Source organism: Pagrus major, chromosome 9 (genome assembly GCF_040436345.1).
Source record: "Pagrus major chromosome 9, Pma_NU_1.0".
NCBI classification, from domain to species: domain Eukaryota; kingdom Metazoa; phylum Chordata; class Actinopteri; order Spariformes; family Sparidae; genus Pagrus; species Pagrus major.
Genome location: NC_133223.1, coordinates 31,066,751 through 31,088,904, shown reverse-complemented (window position 1 = coordinate 31,088,904; position 22,154 = coordinate 31,066,751). Strand labels below are relative to the sequence as shown.

The 22,154-nt window shown below is 39.4% G+C and overlaps 1 protein-coding gene across 1 annotated transcript in view; it reads right to left on the bottom strand.

The window, feature by feature from the left end:
* Positions 1–22,154, bottom strand: part of LOC141001868 (inactive dipeptidyl peptidase 10-like) — a 47,169-nt gene that overhangs the window by 20,913 nt on the left and 4,102 nt on the right. The window contains exons 4-5 of the mRNA XM_073473010.1: positions 17,264–17,358; positions 16,706–16,780 (exon numbers count right to left, since the gene is read on the bottom strand). Coding sequence (XP_073329111.1) covers positions 16,706–16,780; positions 17,264–17,358 — 170 coding nt within the window. The remainder of the gene's footprint in view (positions 1–16,705; positions 16,781–17,263; positions 17,359–22,154) is intronic.

Below are 22,154 nucleotides of genomic sequence, written 5' to 3'. Positions count from 1 at the left end.
TATTTTCTCTTGCATTAACATTACAGAGCTAGCTCCAACTCTGTTAAGCTTAACATTAGCTCAACATTGCTTCTGTGAACTTGAAACAGTGTAAAATGAGCAGAAAAAGGAAAACTGTAGTTTAATGTACACAGTGGAGTTAACTGCTCAATGACAGCTGGGCTCAGTAAGCATGAAATTACCAATGATTTCAATTTCTAACTACGTTTAAATGTTTTTTCTTCATAAATCACATCCACTCCAATAAAATACCAATACAAACATACTGTTTATTATCTAAAAGTCCAAATTGTGCCTGAAGCAAGTTGATTAAATGCTTTATAGTTGAAGCAACAAAGGCCAAGTTGGATAAACAGATAATTTACTACTGTTAATGTGCTGTGCTGAAACCTTACAGGTATAAAAGAAGACCTGGAAAGAATGAGAGCAGAACATAAACTGTTTAATTTTCGAATTATGGTTAATCTAATGATTTTATTGCAAAGAAACCGGTAAGAACACTCCCTCCCCTCATAGCTGACTGCCCTGTAGCTCTCGCTCGCCAGCAGGGAGATGTGTTAGCGGCTAATTCGCTACGTTTAACGAGCTCTCTTAGCTTTGTTTTGGATTAATGCTTAAATAACTGACAGCACAAGCCATCACAAACGTACCTCAGTCTTAAAAGGCGACCCGGCACAACAATTACACCTTACTGCTGAAGGATTTTGCTTTGTGTGCTTTGCAGATATAACAAAAAAGTGCATGTATGATTTGAAATGTAATTATCCGTTCAGTGTCCTTGACCAAGGCACCGGCTGAGACGTGGAGCTGGTTTCCTAATACTTTGAATGTCCCTACGTGGATCAATAAGGGATAACTCAACAAAGCACATATACACAACTCAGTGCACCATACTTGAGATTCCACTTATTCTACCCACATGTACAATGAAACAACTGGAGAATATCCACTCACAAAGCTTTTGTTTCAGGACTCGTTGAGATAATGGCTCAAAACGTGAGTGTCTCTGCATGCTAATCAGCTTGAGCATTAGCATAACAATGTTACAGTAAGCTCACCCAGGAGCGAAATGATAAATACTGTAGAGCCACTCCATTCCCCTCAGCTGAAGATCAATCGTGCCCAGAATGGAGTCTGCTCGGCTCATCTCCTCGACGCCTAGCCTTCATTCCTAATTTGGACTTCCCTCTTCACTGTGCAAAGGGGAATTCTCCAGGAAGGAAAGATGAGATTGTATTGTTACTTGACTGCTCTTCTTCTCCTCCTTCAAAAAAGATGTCAACATCCAGCAGACACCCCTCATACAGCGGGCGACAGCTCTGTGATGACTCCTTGATAAGGCTGTCAGTGATGGGTGACACAAGAGAGGGGCGGATGTTCAGAGATGTGAGGAGACAGTTGCAGGAGGCAGTGGTGGGTCTGATTGTGGTGTGTGTGGCGGTGCTCTAAGCAGACTAGGGGTTACGTGGCACTTTAATAATTCCTTGCATTTGTTTTATACAGCCAAGATTAGATGCATAGTCATGACTGCAGCGGGAAAGCATTTTAATTATAACACCTGACACCTAATTGGTGCTTTTCTTACATCTGAGTCTGGTACTCTTTGACGGTTGGAACAAATACTGCAAGCTTTAGGAGGTTGAGAGGGTGGACGTGAACAAAACATTAAAATATGTGAGTGGGAAAAGAAAAAAGGTATGCAATTACATTCTGAACACTGTTAGTAGATGCAGACAGTCTAGTGATTATTTTAAGACATTTTAATTCAGAAACCTCACATATACATTGAAAATAAAATAAATGCTGGACTTGTAAACCTTTAAGAGAAGTGTTGTACTCTTTGAACACTTGCAGTAAAACACTATTATTAAAACACAACTGAACACTTGTCAAAGGGCACAGATACGTTACAAACGCAGTAAAGTAAACTGCGACAGATCTTGATCGGCCTTTAAGTACTTCTCAGATGTATCGAGTGATTTTTAATTGATGCTTTGAAGAATAAATTCTAACACAGAAAAATGTGGCTCATTAAAACACTCTGCGTTTGCTCTCAGAGATCAACTCTCATGAATGTTTTTGCAGCTGATTGCGGGGTTAATTAGTGCCACTTATTTCTTTTCACACTTAAACTTTTCACACATTTCTAAATGAATAAACAAAGATGCTCTGTGACAGCTGCAATAATCAGCACCTCAATAATTATGTAAGCGTACTAGTGTGAGAAAAATGCCCTTTATAATCTGCACAGAAGGCTGCTGACCATAAAAAAAAAAAAAACAGAGCAAGATTTATGGAAACCTTTGACGCAGCAGTATAGTAGAGCAGAGAGCTAGCATGATTATGATAAATTCATAAGACAACTGGAGACAGTGGTGCAGCAGCAGGCCATTACTCTCCATAGATTCAGGCTGTCACTCTGATGATGAACACATCTGCTCCGTCCATCTCAGGAGGAGATAGCACCTCTAAGACTCCGCTGTCTCAATCCCAACAAGCACACAGAGCTCATTACCGAGCGCGCTGAGTTCACCGACACCGAGGTGTTCCTGCGGCCGCCGAATTATAGAATGAAACAGCGAGGAATACACGCTGTGTGATATGCAACAAGCAATTTCACTGGTATTGGACAGCAGAAGGTTTCTGGTGTGATAAATGAAATGTGCTACAGTGACTTGCATGAAGCATAAAGGCTTCAAGCAGTTTCTTCAGAGCAACAAAGTCACAGCTGCCCGTCTCTTTTCTAACAGAAGTTACGGGGATCAGTGTAGCAAAGGGCCTGTGGGGTGCAGGAACACTGTGACCAACACTGAACTCTATTTTAAAGCTGCTGTCATAGTTTTATTAAAATAAGTGTTAAATAGCTCTTTATTCCAACAGTAATCACTGTTACAGAGTGTTTGGTCAGTAACTGATGCATCTCCACCCCCTGCTCATGCAGTGAAAAGACATTTTTTGGTATCCCTGCCCTCCACAAAGAGGATCCTTCTTTTTACTGTTACTGTATGTCTGGTGATTACCGCTCCAGGTACATGTGGTGACGTAGAGGGTAGAGAGGTGGGAGGGTACAGCGCCGACAGCAGCTTTAATCACAAATGGTAGATGGATGCACCTAGTTGGCACTTGTCTGCCTAAACTGATATCGTATTATGAGCTTGTTTTAACCAGCAGACCTCCATGCAGTCAGCAGTCAGTATATAGCTGTTAATCTTCCAGAGCAGGCAGTTAGAGGTGAAATAAGGATTAGTTTGAAGATCAAATCCATTTTTCAATGAGTTGTATCTGGGTACTAGAGAGAAGCATGAAAGAGACGCTATAAAAAAATCCACTTTAGTAGAAATTTTCTCCACCTTAAAAGATGTAATTCTTAGAAAATGGCCAGAATTCGAAGATAACTCCAAAACCTCGGGGGGCAGCATGACCACTCACTGCTGCTCACTGTACTTGACTTGCTACTCCTTGCTGTAGTTACTTTGGCCGCAGCGACCTCCTAGTGAACGCAGCTGGACATCAAATTGGGACTGAACACTGCCGCCGAGATCGAGGGATGCCAGTTTGAAGACAGGGGATATAGTAGGGAGGTGACTTATAAAGGGTCTGAGCAGGACTGTGAGTCCAGAGACGAGAAGACACGGCAGGCAGGGTCAGGAGAGGCATCTCAGAGGAGAAAGGGAGAGTCAAGCATCAGCAGTGGGTGGAAACTTAAATTCAGAAGGTGAACGGTTGTACTCTTCTGTTTAATAAGAAAAATAGGTCAAAAATATCTCCTGTCTTGACATCTGAGAGTCTATTTCGTTTACTTATTAGACTAAGTAGTGAACTCGCCGCTCTTACATCTCCCAGACGAAACTGACAGCATCAAGTTGTCACCTCTTGCAGTACAAAGCGGTGTTAGGAGACACGGCTAGCTGGTTAGCATGCTAATTTCAATAGGTACCTCTGCAACACAGTCCATGGACGTCTCTGACATCACTGCAACACTTTTGTTTCTTCACATTCTGTTGATCGTGTTAATTTTTATTTAATGTTTTAAACTAAAAATTATATCTTACAAATTTCTCCTTTAATGTTGATATCAAACTGTGACAATCCCCCTTTGGAGCCACATTAATGATCCATCTGCATTAATTTGAGGATTAATGAAGAGGGAAGAATAAAAGGGGATTATCATAATTTAATTTGTGTATAATTATAATCATTATTACCATAAATGCTGCTATATGAGCGATGCTTTAATGCATGTGTATGATATGTAAATGTGCAGCCTGACCAGTCAAGTAGCCTCATGTTTCTCCTGAACACAGTGCTGTCAGAACGAAGGCGGAGAGCTGCGATTCAAATAAAGTGATGATTAATTAGGTCTGTAGTATATGTCCTCACTACACCGAGCACAGAGGGACTGTGCAGAATACATAATTCATACATAATTTAAAGCCGATTCAGAACTCAACTGATGCAAGAAGTGTTTCAATTATCACGGGTGCAGCTGGCTGAGTTTACAGGAATGTTGTGAACCTGAGTATTCGAGTAAACCACATTTAGGTCTTTAGTCGCTTGATCTCGTAACAGGGACAGTTAATATCTCCATGGGAAGGTGCACAACGACGGGCTGTTGTGTCAGTTCTCTCTAGTGTTGTTCACCTTCCTCTTTATATGCTGTAGTTCAGCTCAATAATGTTTGAATACAGTATGAGTCTGGATATTGTGTTTACAGCACTTTCAGATTTCAGTGGCAACATCTTTGAAGGATGCTGACGAAGGTTCTCAGACATCCAGGTCATGGTAATACTGAGTGCGACATTGTAGGCAACTGGACTTTTTTCAGTTTCTTGAAGATGTTGCACCTTTCATCAGAACTGAAGAAGCCTGTTGGATGAGAGAAAAGTCCGGTTGCCTACGATACAGCACGTATTTTTGAAGGATAGTGGTCTGGGGTTAGGGTTGTATGCGTGTGTGTGGACTGTCTGGTTAGAATTTTTCATAGGTTTATTGCAGATTGCAGTCTTACGTTCCTTTAACCATTGTTATATTTTGTGGGTATTTCTTTCCTCTATGGAAACAGTATTAATAGCAATAAATGTGAGCATATTTGAGTATATTTGCGTGTATAAAAAGTAAATAACAAGTCAAACGTTTGCAAAATGTCTGGTTCCAGAAGTGTTTATATTGGTGTAAATTTAAAAGCTTTCTTTCTTTTAATAAGTATTTAACTGATATTACAGCTCAATGTTATGGTTGTCAGTTTTAATTACTCCAACAGTTCAGTATGGTAGGTGTCTGTATATACTACTAAACTCACGCCTCAGGTATCAGCCGGAGGCACAAATCAGAGGTGCAGACATTTCTGAATGCTTTGTCAAAATAAATGGATAAAAATTTTTTTAAAAAACAATGGGTTGTATTTGCTGAATTCATATTACTTTGACCCACAATTATTAAGTGGTTCTGCTGAGTTGAATTACTCAATCTGAATTTCAGAGTCTGCAGTTGTTAATCTTCTGAACTTCTTCTTCATCTACGTTTTAATTCTGAAAAGAACGGAATAAAAATAAATCGTGATCTTTTTTCTGTAATCACAACAAGTCACTTTGTGGTTTTCGAGAGCCTCTCTCCCTTACAGATGGTAGCTAACAAATGTCCTCTCTATGCTGCAATGTTAATGAGTTTTCCAGGATTGTGTGCACAGCCTGTTTCTATCTTTAGATCCAGACCTTCGAGGCCACGGTCCCTTATCTCTGCTGCATGGTCGGATCACATATCTCAACTGCGGTGAGATAAATACAAAGGACACAAAGAGTTACTGATAGGCTTGATATAAGACTTGGGAACGGTGATTATTTTGTATAATACGTTACGAAAACAGCTGCAGGGCTGCAGTCTTATGCAATATAAATAGCTGAAAGCAAACATTATAAGGTTCCACTTAAAAAATGTACACGTATGTTTTTAGCCATTTAATTTCTCTTATTAGGAGGTTCCTGGATTTCAATCTCTTTTCTTCACCACATCACTCAGACGCCGTATGAAGCAGGGGTGGACAGATCAATGCCCAAAGTGTCAATACCAAAGTCTTGTTTTGAGTATCGATCCTGCCAAATTGGACTTCACTGTACGCCCTGCATGCATTTTGAAAGTGTAAAGCCATGTTATTTATACGCAGATTAATAAGACCAGGTTGCTCGTATTTCTTGGTATCAGACGGAAACCAATTTTAGTATAAAGTACATGAATGGATTCAAGCAGCTCAAGTTTATGCAAAGATCAGTGCTTCAGTTTGAAATCAATACAAGAGCTTTCAAGGAGACATTGCTAACTTCATGTGTATTGTGCACAAACAGTGTTAGATTTACAGAAATAAAACACTTTTTTTTTACGAATGTGCTCAGATTAGTGAATATGAACGTTCAGTTTTCAACATAATGAATTATGCTACGATGAGCAAATGTGTGTTTTCCAGCCGTAAACCTACAAAATAAGCTGCATTTTGTGGATGAATAATTGCTTCATAAATATCTGGAATATATTTCAAACCAATTAGTTTTCAAGCAAGGAAACTGTAAGTAAATCCGATGTCAGATGTGCGATGTATGAAGCCGTTAGGTAGTATTCATCCAAATACTGTCAGTGCCAGAACAGCTAAACTCTCCCACATGACCTCGGGGTCAATTGAAGATTTATTTACAGCACATAGTTTGAAAAATGCATTTGTTGTATTTGAGAAAGATCTCAGAAGCAACAGTTTCTGCACTCCGGCAGGCATCTGACAGAGAGCTCACACTTATTATCTGCCCTAGAAAATGAGTTCATTACAGTTTCCTGGGTACCAACGGGCAGATCTAAATTTGGGCCTCAAGGAGCAAAAGTTTTTCAACGAGCAGCGCACAAACTTTTCTCAGTTTGTGAAGGAACAACTCAGATATAATGCATCTAGTACACCAGGGCAGAGGCAACTTTTCAAACACTGTTTGAAAAATAACATAAATAATACGATCAGATTATTGAAGCACGTCAACAAAAAATAGTTTATTATTTCCTGGCCATGCTAGTGGCAAAGCACTCTGGGTGACAGTGTCAGTCGGTCCACCACTTCGGTCCTAAATGACCTTGAAATGTTCCCTTCAGGATGAAATGCAATAACAGGTCGAAGTTATGTAGTAATTTGTCTTGGTGACCAAATTCCTATAAAACTAATCACACAATCAGCCTCAGCTGTACTTTTTCTTTAGTGCCAATTACTATGCTCAGTGTTAGCATGCTAGCACGGTAAACCAACCCAAAAATTCGACAAGGCATATTTGTGTCGCGTTCTGCCAGCAAAACAGCCGCCGGAGCTGATAGTGGCTGTTCGAGACAACACTCGTGGTTTCACCAGGGGCAGTATGGCGGTATGGCTTCAGAACATCTGGTCAGTTTTCAAAATAAAACAACCTGTGAAGACAAAGCCGAAAATAACAACGACAAACACAATTAAAATGGACGAAGGAGAAGCCATTTAACTACGTGACTGCTCAGCCGTGGTAGAAGCACAGAAATGATGAAATAAACACAATCTGAGCAAGTCAACAATATCAGGCAGGCATCATGCTCCGCTTCCAAAACACCTCCCAGAGGGATATGAAGCCATAGAGACATGTCTGGTACAATCAAGGTGTGAGACAGTGAACTTGGTAAACATTACACCTGCTTCACATCAGCATGTTAGCATTGTCATTGTGAGCCTGCTGACAGTAGCATCTGGCTAAATGCACTGTTGTGTCTAATGCTCGCAGAGCTGCTGTGGCTTTAGACGATTAGTCTTTTTTTGTTATTTGCAGAGAAGCTGAACCCATTTTCAATACAATGCCTTTCTTGATTTCAGACTTAGGTGCTCACAATTGCTGAAGCTTTTGGTTTGATTGCAGAAGCCATCATCTGAACATTATAAGCCATTAGACACAGAGGAGACACTATCTTCAGTCTGAGATCTAAACCACTGGAACAGTTTCTTCTCTTTCAGTTGAATGATTTAACTTAAAAACACACCCAAGGTTTAAAGCTGCTTGAATACAATCAATAATATAGGCATTATTTAAATGCTGCATATTATTCATTTCAGTCTAATGCATTACATCTGCCTGAGAAACACAGAAAGAAGGAAACACTGCTGTTCCAGAATTTGCTCACAACAACAGAAAAAGCCGAAATTGTGAAAATGTAAAGTGCTGTGGATCAGCAGTCCAGTATCAGCCGGTACTGTACTGATTGTTCTGATGATTCCCTCGACACACATAAACAATCCTCCATCCCATCGTCGACACTCTGTAAAGACCGTGTTAAACGGTGAAGCAAACCTGCAGCGGCTGGGCAACAACACAAAGCTCAGTGTTTGTTTTGTCATATTGCCATTTTAGAGGAAGACATGCTGGGACTGTCGGGGGCTCAGAGGGCTGATCCTCAACCAGGCAACCTATGAGATGAGATTTGTTTATCTTGAAATTGCACAGAGGATAAACATAAACATCTTTTTTCTTATAATATCATCCCCCCCCGACATCACTGAGAGGCAGAACAACCCGTCTGTGGCAGCCTTGAGAGGGGGAAAGAAAAGTCTTCAGACTCATCAATGATTTGTGCAGCATACTAAAAGTCATCTCAGAATGTGGGAATACAGCTAGAAACTGACAGGCTGCTGTGCCCTTCCTTTGAACCGTGATTGTTCAATCACAGCTCAGCAACCACGAACGGTCAAACTTTGGATTTCTCTGCACATTAAACACACAGGAAGTTATTTCTGCCGCTAGGTGTCTCTAGAGTTGGATCACGGGAGCTGTTTTCTTTATTGTTAAACAGCTACCATTGCCAGTGAAAATCAATCTTTGCTCACACAGAAAAGAGTTTTATATAAAATAAAGATTTATTTATGTTCCGCTCAGTTCTCCGACTTCCTTCTTCATTTTGACGCATCATCTGATGTTTCTGTAGAAGTTACTGTACAGTGACAGGCGACCAAGTGAAACTCACTGTAAGGATTTCTCAAAGTCTGAACATTGATGGAAAGATTTATAACTATATAACAAAAGGTCTAGTTATTTTTAGACATTTTAATGTCTAATCTAAATGTTACTTATTGTATCTTAAAAGTGGTGTGCACGGGGCTGCAGTAAATATCTTTTTTGTTTTTTGTCGGTAGTGTCTTTTCACCCACTTTCCAAGAGCAAAAGTAAAAGGAATGAATTAAACAGTGTGTTTATCTGCTCTAATGTTAGCTGTTAATGTTAATGTTTCTGAAACATACTGTTTGAAAATTAGGGTTGAATAAGTACTCGACTAAAAAAGTATCCTGTACAAATAATGTACTTTTTATGAGTATGTGTCATACGTTTATATTGACATTCTTACTTGTGATGAAGGAAAATGCTAATTGGGTAGCTGACTGGACATTAATCTAAACCTCAATTCTGAGGCTGTTCTGTGAATAGTGTTTTTAATGAAAAATAAATATAGCAACTTCTGTTAATCCTTCCAACTTCTGGGTTAAGCAACACCCACTTCAGGTAGAAGCCCTGCACATTCACAGTATGAATACAGATACAGATAACGGTATAGTCTAATCTATTCTCTGTCCAAGTAGGCCTTTATTTTTTTTATAGTAAGCATGTGAACAAGTTTTGTTAGAGTAAAGTTACTTTAATTTACACTATGGCGACTGGTGAGGATGCTGACTTTTCTGTCTTTGACATGCAGCTTCAGCCTTTCCAGCACTTAAACAAGGTTCTCATTTCAAAAAGGAGTCAGCGGGTAACATTAAAAAGTCAGCAGGAAACTTTGATTTTAGCAAACTCACGCAGCGTGAAATAACTAGTGAGCTTCAACTGGTAAAATATGCTAGTGACATTCATTAAGTAAGCCAGCAAAATCAATGTGTGTCAGCCTGAATCAAGCAGCAGGCTTTTGTTTATTCCTGTGTGAAATTTAAGACCCGCTGTTTTAAAATGTTGTGAGTGCTAAATCTGCCACCAGTTTCATTGTAAACTGCATGATTTCCGTGCTTGAAGCTTGACTGGCAAAGGAGCTGTAACTTAGCAAAGGAGTAAAAAGGGAGTCTGACACATACATATTGTACATTTTCACATGTGTGATAATGTCTGGTGGGTCCCAGACTTGGACGGACACAATACGGGGACAGCAGGTGGTGACGGTGACCCTGCCAATGTAAAGATTATGAAAGTAAATCTGGGATGGCTAAATTAAGTGTTTGTTGTGGGCACTTGGCCTTAGCTGCTGGGAGAGCCAAGAGTGGCAGCCAACCCCATCCAAGACACTCGGGTGCAGTGATGCAGTTATTTTTACTCTGTTGCCAGCTTGTCTCATAAGCCAGCCGCAGCTCACCCATGAGACTTGGTTGGCTTGAGGGGCTGGTTCAAGAGTCTAGTGCTAGCAGTCTGGGGAGTGCTGATGTGTATCACAGCAGAAGGGGGTAGAAGTTTTTCTTCAAGGATAAGCAGAAAGAAACAACCAGAAGAACTTGTATAGTTGCTACGATTAGCAGGTGAGCAGAGTAAACAATAAAATGAATATTAATGCGATTGATTTGGACTGTTGTGACCTTTAGATCCAGTGCAAACGCAGCCATTTAGTTTTTGTTGTTTACAAAACATCCAGAAATTAACAAATTTTAATCAAATATGAGTGTTTTCAAGTGTTTATCATCACAATAGCTTTGTGTTTGTGTCATTTCTATAAATGCAATCTTAGTAGGGAAAGACCACAAAACATCAGAGCAGATGAACTTTAGACGGGGGATGTAATATTCTTTATAAAACTCCCTGTAATCCATGTTAAATGACACGTGAGTGACAGTACATTGCTCACAATAGGCTTGTGAAACAACAGGTTTCATTTGCAGTTTTATCAACATCTTTACTTCTGCCATATTTCAGGGCCAAAAGCTGTTTGATCCAGTAAGCCCTCTGTGCCAAATGAAAGGGGATTTGACAGTTTGACATCTGCGTGTTGAGCTTGTATGCAGTTAAGTGTAATTGCTAATGCATTAGCACATTGTGCACCTGAGTCAATCTGGTATTAGTCTGTAGCTGTCATAATCTGGAGTGGATTATGATGTCATTGTGTGTTCTGGGATTGGATACTTAATCAGATCCATCAAAGCATGACATCTAACACTAGTCACTCCTGGTAGTATTGTACTATGGTTGATAACTTTATAGATGCAAGATATTTTATGACGTATTATATTTGCATCCTCACTACAAATGACTGCACTGTACTGTCTTGTCTTTGGCTGATGTCTCGTTCCAGCATTTTTTCAGATGAATATTAACTATAAATTTAAAAAAAGAAAAAAAAACAGCCTACAGTAGTTGGCAGTAGAGTTGTCAGTACCATACTTTCATTTGCCCTGATTAGTGTTTGTATCTATTCAGGCTGCATACAACCTTTACCAATAAGGTAGGGTAGCCTGTGTGTCACCTGAGAGGTGAAAACTCTTAAGATCTCCTCTCATGTGGAATATGGTCTCAGAGATGTTGATAGAGACACTGTAAGAGAATGAAACCATGAAAATGAGAGGGACAACATTAGGATAATGAAAAGTGAGAAGATTTTTTTTTATTATTGTGGGATCAGAAGCAAGGCAGCGGTCCAGTGTGATGGATTTATTGGCAGAAATGGAATATAATATCCATGTTTCTACAGTAGCCCAGAACGGACAAACCGAACACTGGCTCTGGAGGCCCGTGGCTCTTTTCACATTTTTAGTGGTCAGAGGGTAGGAGAGGCGAGGGGTATTTCGTTCATTACCGCTCATCGCTGGATGCCCATATATCCTACACACTGCACCTTTAATATAATAACAAATGACGACGTCACTTCTCTGTATTCATGTCGCTGAAATCCACCTCAACACATCCCAGTGTAGACTACTTTGTGTCTTCCCCGAGCTTGATGAAAATTTAAAAAAGAAAAGAATAACAAACTTGTCATAACGTCTGCTGTTGTGTTGGGTTGCATTGAACAGGTGTTACTGTGTTTATCCTGTGTCACCTGTCATTGTGCTAACTTCCACTGACTGAATTCTCTCATTATATAACATCCGAGGCTGTCCAAGGACAGAGACATGTTGAGCATTTTCAATTTGTTCTGGTAATTTCAGTCATAGTTTATGCAATCGAGCATTTCTGTGCTCATGTGAACACTTTTCTTTTTCAAGCGCATGCTTTCTGAAATTAAATGTAGCAGCAGACTGGCTCGCTGGCCTTGATTTTGATTTTGCTACAGTGTTGGTTCATTGAAAGCATCAAGTGGAACAGATGTGTGTGTTTTAATTCAAGAAACAAGCCAAAGAAAAGCTTTTAAACACTGTTCCAGAAAATGCATTAACTACATGTTTGATAGTTCCTTTGAATAACTGCATAAAACACTCTACAGGTCTTGTCAGCTGCAATAGTTGCCAAATAAGCTTGTTGTCGAAATGTGTAAAAACATTTTGTAATGCTGAATTTGCCATACAATACACCTCTGAACTAAACCATAAATTAGGTCAAGAGGTTTTTGTGTGATGGTCTCAAAGATGAACACAGTGAGGAACAACACTGAATACATTTACATGCATAGAAGAGAAATGAGGTCAACAACAATGGAGGATACATTTCCATCAACTGCGATAACAAGTGTGCATCTTTTCAATGTAATATCGTTCGATAATACCCGTCATACAGCAGATGACATGACCCATTCGCACGAGAACGCACACACTCTGTGTTATTCAATTTATATTTTTCACTAATAAAAAACTCCTGGGTTGAGGGTTGTGATGGAGGGCCGGCTGATACATGTTAATAGATTCAGATACACCAGTGAAAAGGCTTTGAGCTCACTGTTACACTCTTACTGGAGTGTTTAAAATCAGTTAATTGATTTGTGATTTTGGAGCTTCAAGAGGCATTTTTATGGGGGTTTTGTAGGGTCCTCAGCAGGGAAACCAAAAATAAAATAAAACAACACAACTCAACTGAACCAAAAGTGCTTATAAAAGGACAGTTCCACCCCAAATTAAAAATACATTTCATTTACATATCCTGCCTTTGACAGCATTGCATGTTAATATTAATGGTGTCCTCAGTTAGCTAGATTAGTTAGCTTGCGGTTGGTGTTTGTAGTTCAGTAGAAATAAATTAGTTACCTGAAACTGCTCACAATAAGGTTTGTTGATTATCTTGAGTAACCAGGTCATGATTTCTGGAAACAGAAGTTGCTGTTGAGTTTTCAAAATGTATTTTATTTGGAGCTTTGATCACCACAAGCCGAGTGCCTTCTAGTTGAGGGAAGGCAAACATCTCTACAGCCAAAACTCAGCAGCTAAAACCAAAACAACATGCTTGAAATTCTCCTGAATCAACAGGACAAAAGATGAATATCTGCGTTATAAAGGTTGAAGCTATCAGCCTACGTAGAAAACCTCACGAGAGAACTTAAATACAACTCCCAAATTGTTTCATTATGCTGGTGAGCAAACTAAAATTCAAATCTGCAGCTTAAATCAATTTACAGCTGTGATTGACGGCTCCAACTGGCTTCTTCTCCCAAGCAGAGACGACCGAGACTCATGGTTGTTGTAATATTTAGAGCCATCCACCAAATATAATATGAAATCTTAAAACAAAGTTGAAATCATTCACACTGGTGGCCAATACATAAACATGTTTCCGTGTATGGTAACATGGAGGATACTGGCCAGAAAACTTTGGAAATACAGAGTTGGGCAACATAATTACTCCCATCTCGCTTCTCTATAGATATTAAACTCCAAGAGTGGCAGAAACATAATGTGCTCATCAATCATCATTGTGCACACGAGTATAAAAGACATACATAAAAAGTTTTTGCAGCAGAAACTTATAGGCCTTTCTCTCCTTATTAAGAAAACAAGGTTCATTGTTTATGACCTTTAAGCAATCAGGCTGGCGCAGAAAGCAAACAATAATGAGACTAAGTGAATGTCAGCATGTTGTCATCTGCAGCGGTTATGAAAGAAATGAATTATAAAAGGTGCAGAAGTGAACAAGAGGAGACAATCAGGGGGCGTCAGAGGAAAAACTTTTTTCATGAACACATTTCCTGATAAAAGCAGACAAATGAGGTCTTAATAAGACAATGAGTCCACTTCCTGGTCCTCTTTAGCCTGTTACTTTCTGATAACATGTATAGTTTGCAATGCAGTAAATGTTGTTCTTCTATATATGAACCAAAAACCCTGTTTCAGTGGACCATAATGAAGGTTTTTCTAGTGAGACATCTCCTCACAGAAATCACAACATACTGTTGCAACCAAAACAACATCACGATAACTACGAGATATGTCTGCAGGATATATGTCTGGATTATCTATATTTTATACTTAGATAAAGCTTAAAGTCTTGACTTGAGTTTTCCCTGACAAGCGTGTGTCTAAAAACAACTGGAGCTAGTACAGTTAGCAGACAGAGTTCACAACACAATGAATTCTTTATGACTACAGAAAACAAATGCTTACAGGACCAACACAGCATCAAGGTCAGTGCATCGAGGTCCTACACAGATCCTGAACAGCATCTAAAAGCCCCATACTGGTGAGCAGGAAGTATGCTACTCTGTGTGCTGCTTGTATACAGACAACAGTAGATGCATAATTACTTCCTATATAGTGACAAACACTGCCATTATGCCAGATGCAGATTTTTCATAAATAGAAGATGTTAGTTGTTGTTACATCTATTGTATTTCTTTCAACAAATACCACTGATTACTATGAAATTTAACCGGGTGTGGTGGTGACACAAGACAGCTGGAAGGCATCAGTGATCCTTATTCAAGTGTGTTTATGCTGAACAGCACTATTGGCTGCTGTTTTTGTCATTTACAGGGTATTTCTATATTTTTCTTGACAAAAATATACAACACACTACTAACCTTTGTGCCATAGAGCTCCATCGTTGTTAAAAACAACTATTAAAAAACACATCAATGAGCCACACTGCTGCACTGGCACAGACATGTTCCTTCCTTACCATGAACAAACAGTTTATTTTGACTCAATCCTTCATACGCCGCCCTGCTACCTCTGTGCCCAGCGGTGCAGGAGGGAGGCCACAGGATCACTCAGCCACAAACTGTTCTGCCTGCCGGCGCCTGGCAGACGGTGCCGCAGCACCGGGCTCAGTGACAGCTTCATCCTAAAGGCAGTGAGCCTGCTCTGGAGTTCTCAAGCTAGGTCACTTTACTCGCACCGTGCGGTACAAGGCTGCCACTTCACATTTTATACGAATGGAAAAGTGCATTAATTCACGGCTGAGAATAGTCCCCAAGAAAAAGGCATTGCCTCTTCCTGTTTGAGTAACATATGCTCAAAGCTACAGTGTCCGGCTGTTTTAGGAAATTAATAAGCCTTTTCTCAAGACTTGTTTTTAAATCTACACCATATATACCAAAACAGATCTGCTGAAATTCACAGGAAAAGGACACAGTGACAGTAGAACTAATCAGGCAATTATTTAGCCTTTTTTTTTTAGAAAGGGAAAATGTATTGACTTCTTTTTGAATCCACATCGACTCTGACTTCTGTTCAGCTGTCACTGCCTAGAGACCAGCTGTCCTGTCAGCAGTACAGTTCTTGAGGAGCTGATAGATAAGTGGCCGCCAAACTGCCTACAAAAACAGTTTTTTAACTAGGCTCCACAGAGAGTACACAGGAAGAAAATTGTATCTATTTTTATCTAATCATTGGTTGATTTGATTTCTCTGGCCAGAGGAAAAATGGCTATAGTGAAACCAGAAAGTTCATGGAGAAAGTGGCTGTCTTGATCCAATACAGTTTGGGCCTTTAGCTCATCATTTAACAGCATTACTTATGTTAATTAAGTAATGTTTGTGACGCAAGTTAAAACTAGTTTATGTTGACTTTTGTTTATACTTATACTCTACCCATCCATCAACACCCAACTCTTCCTAACACACTTTCTCGCACTTTATACTCCTAACCTCTATAACATTTATCAAAAATATGTTGTGATAACACACAAAACGACTCAAGACATGGAGTATTAGTCACACGTGATTTTGTGAGACTAGGCTGCTTGATCAATCACTACTCAACTCGGATAAAAGTGCTGGGGGTCGCAAAGTGACACGAGCGTGTCTCAGAGTTGTTGTCGATTTTTTTTTCATTTGCAAAAATTGAAGTGTATCTGTTCTCTGAGACGACTGAGTGACAGATGTCAAAAACACTTTGTGTTTACGTTAGCTCCTAGGCTAACCTCTGGCCCATGAAAGAACTTCTAAAAATAAGTGCAGTGAGTGATAACAAAGAATTGCACAAACAGATATGTGAGCGACTCCAACACGGTGATGGAAACTTATTATATCCATGAAACAACAGTGGTATTTTAACTTGTTTTATAGTGATGTGTGAAATGTCATGCCCACAGGGTTGTTGAAGTACGTGATTGTGAACAACTCCTGTTTTATTCTCGCAAATTAAACATTTCCTCTCGTTTTTCTAAGACTTGTACACTCATGTCGGATCGATGTTGGCTTTAACCCACTGACTCTGAACAGCCAGATATCTCCATGCTTTTCACGTTCAGTTCATGAACTGTAAACCTTCAGTATCAGCAGCCCCGAGCCAAACACCAGGGTCAGAAAATATGCAACCTGAATATTAAGAGGTTCTCACCTGCTTGACATCATATCCCAGGAGAACGAAGTTAAGATCTGGAGAAACTGCAAACTTTGAGGCCTTAAAAGTTGCCTGTAGGATAAAAGAGAAATTGTTTTTAATTTTTTTAACCACAGCAAACCAAAATTGTATTCTTGTTATCTAATGAGATACACTTGAAAACAATTTTTCCTGAATTTCCTAAATGAAAAGCCCAAAAGTATCCTTACAAACTGAGATCAGTGTAAAAAGTTACAGTGCAACTTTGACCTTAGTAGGAACAGATTCCTGCTGCAGGCAGAGTGGGTCAACATAGTAACAACGAGGCATGATGTTCAGAAAAGAAAAAGCAGATCTTAGCATCTCTTATCTACCAAAGAATTATAGTGATAAAAATGTGTTTTGCATAAAAAAAGCACATTTTTCATGCAATATTCTTTCCTTTGAACCTTGTGTCATTTTGTTTCTACCGGCAGTTTCATTTTTTATTCTAAACATCTCTCTGAACTTCGATGGAAATTAGTAAAATCATTTAAATAAATTGGAAGGAATACAAAGACAGTAGCGAGCACTTACAAAAGTTGTGTTTTTCAGCAGAAGATCTGTCTCGTTGCTGGTTGTGTTGAGTTTCAAAATGTCTCCGTCCCAGCTCTGATAGATTATTTCTTCATCTAAGACAGAAACAGGCATTAGCACTGCATGTGATTATAATTCAAATCAAATGTGTTTCTAAAGACCCCTTTAAACCCTGAAGCAATAAAATGTGTTAAAACACTGTGAAATATGAAAGCTGTTGAAAGCTTTAGAGACCTGATCTCAAATTCCTGGATAAATGAGTAAAGGTCGTGTTTTTGGATGTTGGAGTTCATAAATGGGATTGTCTGTTTACCATTAACAAATCAACCCGTTCTTCCTTTTCTAAACGAAAAAAAAAAAACTCGGTTTGTTGCAGAAAAGGGATTTTTTTACAGGAGAGGGCCTGTCAGCGGCGTTAAATTTAAGCTATACACCACAGGGCACATGCAGCTCTTTCTCATTAGAAAGACGGCCGTATAGGACTATGAAAACAGCTTAAAACGACTTATGTTGCATGTTAGGCAGCGACCTCTATGGATATAGTAATTATTACTGCACCAAAGGAGGAAGTTAGGACAGGTAGTGTAAAGATCAACAACTCAGCAAAGGCAAGGTTTAGGCAAGAGAAAATGACTTTGTTAGGTTCAGGAAAACACAGTGGCTTGGGTTAAAATAAGGACATTACATACATAACTTCATCCAAAAAACAAACAAACTTGGGAGCAGTTAAACAGGTCCAAAACAATTCAGTATACAACAAGCAAGAAAATGAATACCTAATGGATCGATGCAAGTGCCCCTGAGAAGAGTCTTTGACAAGAGAGAAGAAAACAACAACAACATAAACTCATTTAGGAGGATCTGTCTAAGACAACTCCGCTAAATGAGATAACACTTCAACATTAAACTGTGGAAACAATGACAGGAGTGCCTGCAATAACTCCAATAACTCTAATCCCAAACCAACACAGCAGCCCAGGGAGGACTGACTTCTATTAATGCATTTGACAGTTCTAAATCATTTCAAGGTCCCCATCTCATGTAAATGTCAATGAATAAGCTCTGAGGCATCAATCTCCGGCAAGAGGGCTATAGACTTGCAAACACTCAAAAACACTTTTGAGCATAATGACGGGAAAATAAATATGAAAGACAGATGATTGCTTGTGCTCAACAGGCAGGAAAATCCTCAAAAGGCCTCTTGTCATTAAGAAACTCTTAGCCACGGTTTTAAAAAAAACACGGTCCTCTTTGCATATTTTATATGCCGTGCATGTATCAAATCAATGGTTTCTTTAAACCTTTTACAGCAAAAGTAATTGAAATCGGGGGCCACTCTCGTCCTGAGTTGACAACAGTACCATCAATAAAAGCTCGGAGGATAAAGATGACATCCAATCTCAGCTATGATTAAAAGTGTCCCAGCTATCCAGTGACTTGACACCGTTTTCATAAGGCCAAGAATTAAAGGAAATCCCCTGTTATGCCGCTGATGACACTGTAACCCAATTGATAGATTACACTACTCTAGTCTTTGACCTTAACAAAAAAAGCAAAGTTTCACAATGTAGTATCAGTAAAAGCACCACTGGTGATGTGACACCCTTGATTCTGGATGCAAAGTGAACATTTGAAACATGAAGATCAGCTTATGGTCACAGGGATCACTACCCAGCCTGTGAAAACAGTATAATGTGGATTGTCTTTTGTGGCTCAGGAGGGTAATCCCTGATGATGTCGTTAGTGTTATCTCAGTTTGAGGCTGGCGGCAACAAAGGGAAAGCTTGTGTTTAACTGGGGCCATGGAGCTTGAAAGACACAAACATTTACTGGGCAGGGAACAAAACTTATAGTGGACCACCATGGGACCCATAGGTGTGATTTACAGTGAGGACGCTGGGGACATGTCCCAACCACTTTCTGAAAGGGGTGACTTTGTCCCTGTGACCTTATTAACTAACAAACGAGAACTGTTTGGTCTCCATCAGCACCTGCAGTCGAGAATTGGTGAGAACGGTTTGCGTTGTAAATTAGGCTGCTGTATTTTATTTATTATTGTCGGCTCTGTATTAGCCTGCCCTTTTGATGCACCTGATGCCCACAATCACATTGCCTGAATTCACATATCTTGAAGACTATTTAAAAAATATTTTTTTCATCTGAGCCCTTATGTCCCCACCACTTTTCAACACAGAGTGACGCCCTTGATGGGACCTTATTTGAGAAGAGTATGTATGAAAGTGTATGACGAGAGAAAAATGATTTCTTTTTATCCTGTTTGAATTGTGCCATACAAGACTGGAACTGGCAAAGTATTTAAAAGTGATAATTAACAGAAGACTGAAAAAAAGAGCTTTACACCTGCGTTTTTTGGTCATTCCAGTTTCATCTTTTCTGCAAATGTTTTCTTTTGTCTCCTTCCTATATACCATCATTATGCACACTGAAGTGACCCCAACAAATCCGTAACAGCTGCTCCACACTAAAAAGTCTGGGGCTGGCATTTAAACATAAACTGGACCGAAGTCCGTGGAGAAGAGTGTCTGTGGTGATGAAGCAGGTGTTTAATTGGACTTTAAGAGCCTTTCCAAGTCTCTGCTGCTCTGATGGTCTCATTTAATTTAAGCTACACTAATAAATCAACATTTTGTCAAAAGAAAAAAAATCCATTATGTTGCTGTTGTAAATCTACAGTATAGTCCCTTGCATAACAAGTAAAAAATCAGCCAGTGGAGAATATTTTTTGTAGCAAGTGATCAATTTGAAACACTTCAGTTTATCAGATTTTGACTTAGGAAATTGAATTTGTTTCCATATGGTGCTTTATATTGTTAATAGTTGTTTAGGGGAAAGGAGCAGCCTTGTATTCTGCCTGTTATTTGTCACAGCCACACTGAATGCTCAACTTCTCTGTCACTGAAATGTGGGTTGGTGCGATCAGAGAAGCTTTGTGCATGAGCATAAAGAAGCACTGAACAAAAAACAAGGAAATATGAAACTTTAGTCTGGTTGATCTTGCAACTCTGCTGAGTTCACTCGGGTGTATGCAATTTGGGCTAGTACATAAAGTCTTCTGGTCTTAAAGATGCATTATTCATTATTTTATATTTACTATGGAGACAATGAGTATGTGTAATTTAAAAGCTCCCCCATAGGGAAAATCCTCTACTCTACTAAAAAGACTCTACTCTATGGAGCGTATTTTAGCTTTTTATAGCTCACTGTTTTTCTGGCTGGAAATCCTGCTCTCACCAACCCTGAATCCAGTCAGACCATGTCGCTTTTAGCAGCAAAAAGACTCAGGTAAACATACAGTAGACTCCTTGCTGAGCACCAAACAGCAGTCAACACATAGCTGGTAAATACAGTGGAGCATTTAGCTGCTAAATAGCCAAATATATACCTTGGGTGATGAGTCCGAGAACAGATCTAAAGGAGAGTGAATATTCATCAGGTGCAGGGCTCTAGAGTGCGACCTAATAGGTCGCACATGCGACCTAATTTCAAAATGTGCGAGTTAATTTTCAAACAGGTCGCACCGGTGCGACTTGGAGAGGACCCCCCTTTCACTACCCTCCTCAGCCGTGACCGTGCGGACGTGTGGTTGATAATAAATATAATATATAGGCTACCGTATTTGCACCAGCCAAAAATGCATAATAAAGAACGAAAAAAAAAACATGTATAGGCTAAGTCGCACTGGAGTATAAGTCGCATCAAATTTTTTGGGGAAATTTATTTGATAATATCCAACACCAAGGATAGACATTTCGGGCTCTATTTTCATGACCATCAGCGCACTGTTGGGGGCTTTAAACAACGTACATTTCTGCCGGGAAAAACGAACGATGCGCTTCCACAGAATAGTAATAACAGCATGCGCATGTCACGAAAGGCAATTTAAAATAAAAATAGAATAGAGAACAACAGGCTGAATAAGTGTAGCCTGCGTTATATGACGCATAAACAACGAACTGAGAACGTGCCTGGTAGGCTATGTTAACGTAACATATTACGGTAGAGTCATTCGACTAAATATAGCATATATAACATGCTACAACCAAACAATCAGTGTCACTCATAATCACTAAAGCCAACGAAATCTTCTTCCTCGGTGTCACTTCTGAACAACTCCGCCAACCCCAAAGGTAGACAATGCGCCGATTCCTCTTCTACCGGTAAGTCAGTCAATCAGTCCAAAGTGATGACTGATTTAAAACTTGTGATTTGTCTTGTGGATTATCTTACAATTGTTTCGTTTACTTTGTAATTTCAGCGCATTTTCAACACGTTTTTGTTCATGACTTTTGCTTCAAATAGAAAGAAATATTTTTTTTTTGTCCCGAAGCTGAACCCTTAATTCGGGCAACTACCGGGTATCTGCGTATGGTGTGTAAAGACGAAATTCCCTTGCGTGTGTTTTCGCATGATGTTTTAACAATGCAAAGCCATACTTTAATAAAATAACATAAATAAATAAAACTACGTTGTAGAATGTAGACCTATTTCAATAGTATTGCTGGACAAGTTTTTTTGCGAGGAAGTAGCCTATTAATCGCCTGTCTCAAATACCCTGGATTCAAATACACGCCTCATGTTTAATCAGTTGTGATTAAAACATTTTACAAATGTCAAGCTTGGGTCATTGTCAATCCTTACGTCATATCAAGGCAAAACTATGGTATAGAAATAAAAACTATCACCGGCATGATACGTTTTATTAATGTCACACAACAAAGAAAAATAAGGTGTGCTACCTAATTTATTTTTGTGCTACCAAATGAAAAGCTAGGTAGCACCAGTGCTACCTGGGAAAAAGTTAGTCTAGAGCCCTGATCAGGTGGACACAAACACGGCCCCAAATGAGCTCTATTGTTGCTCGGTGTCTGCT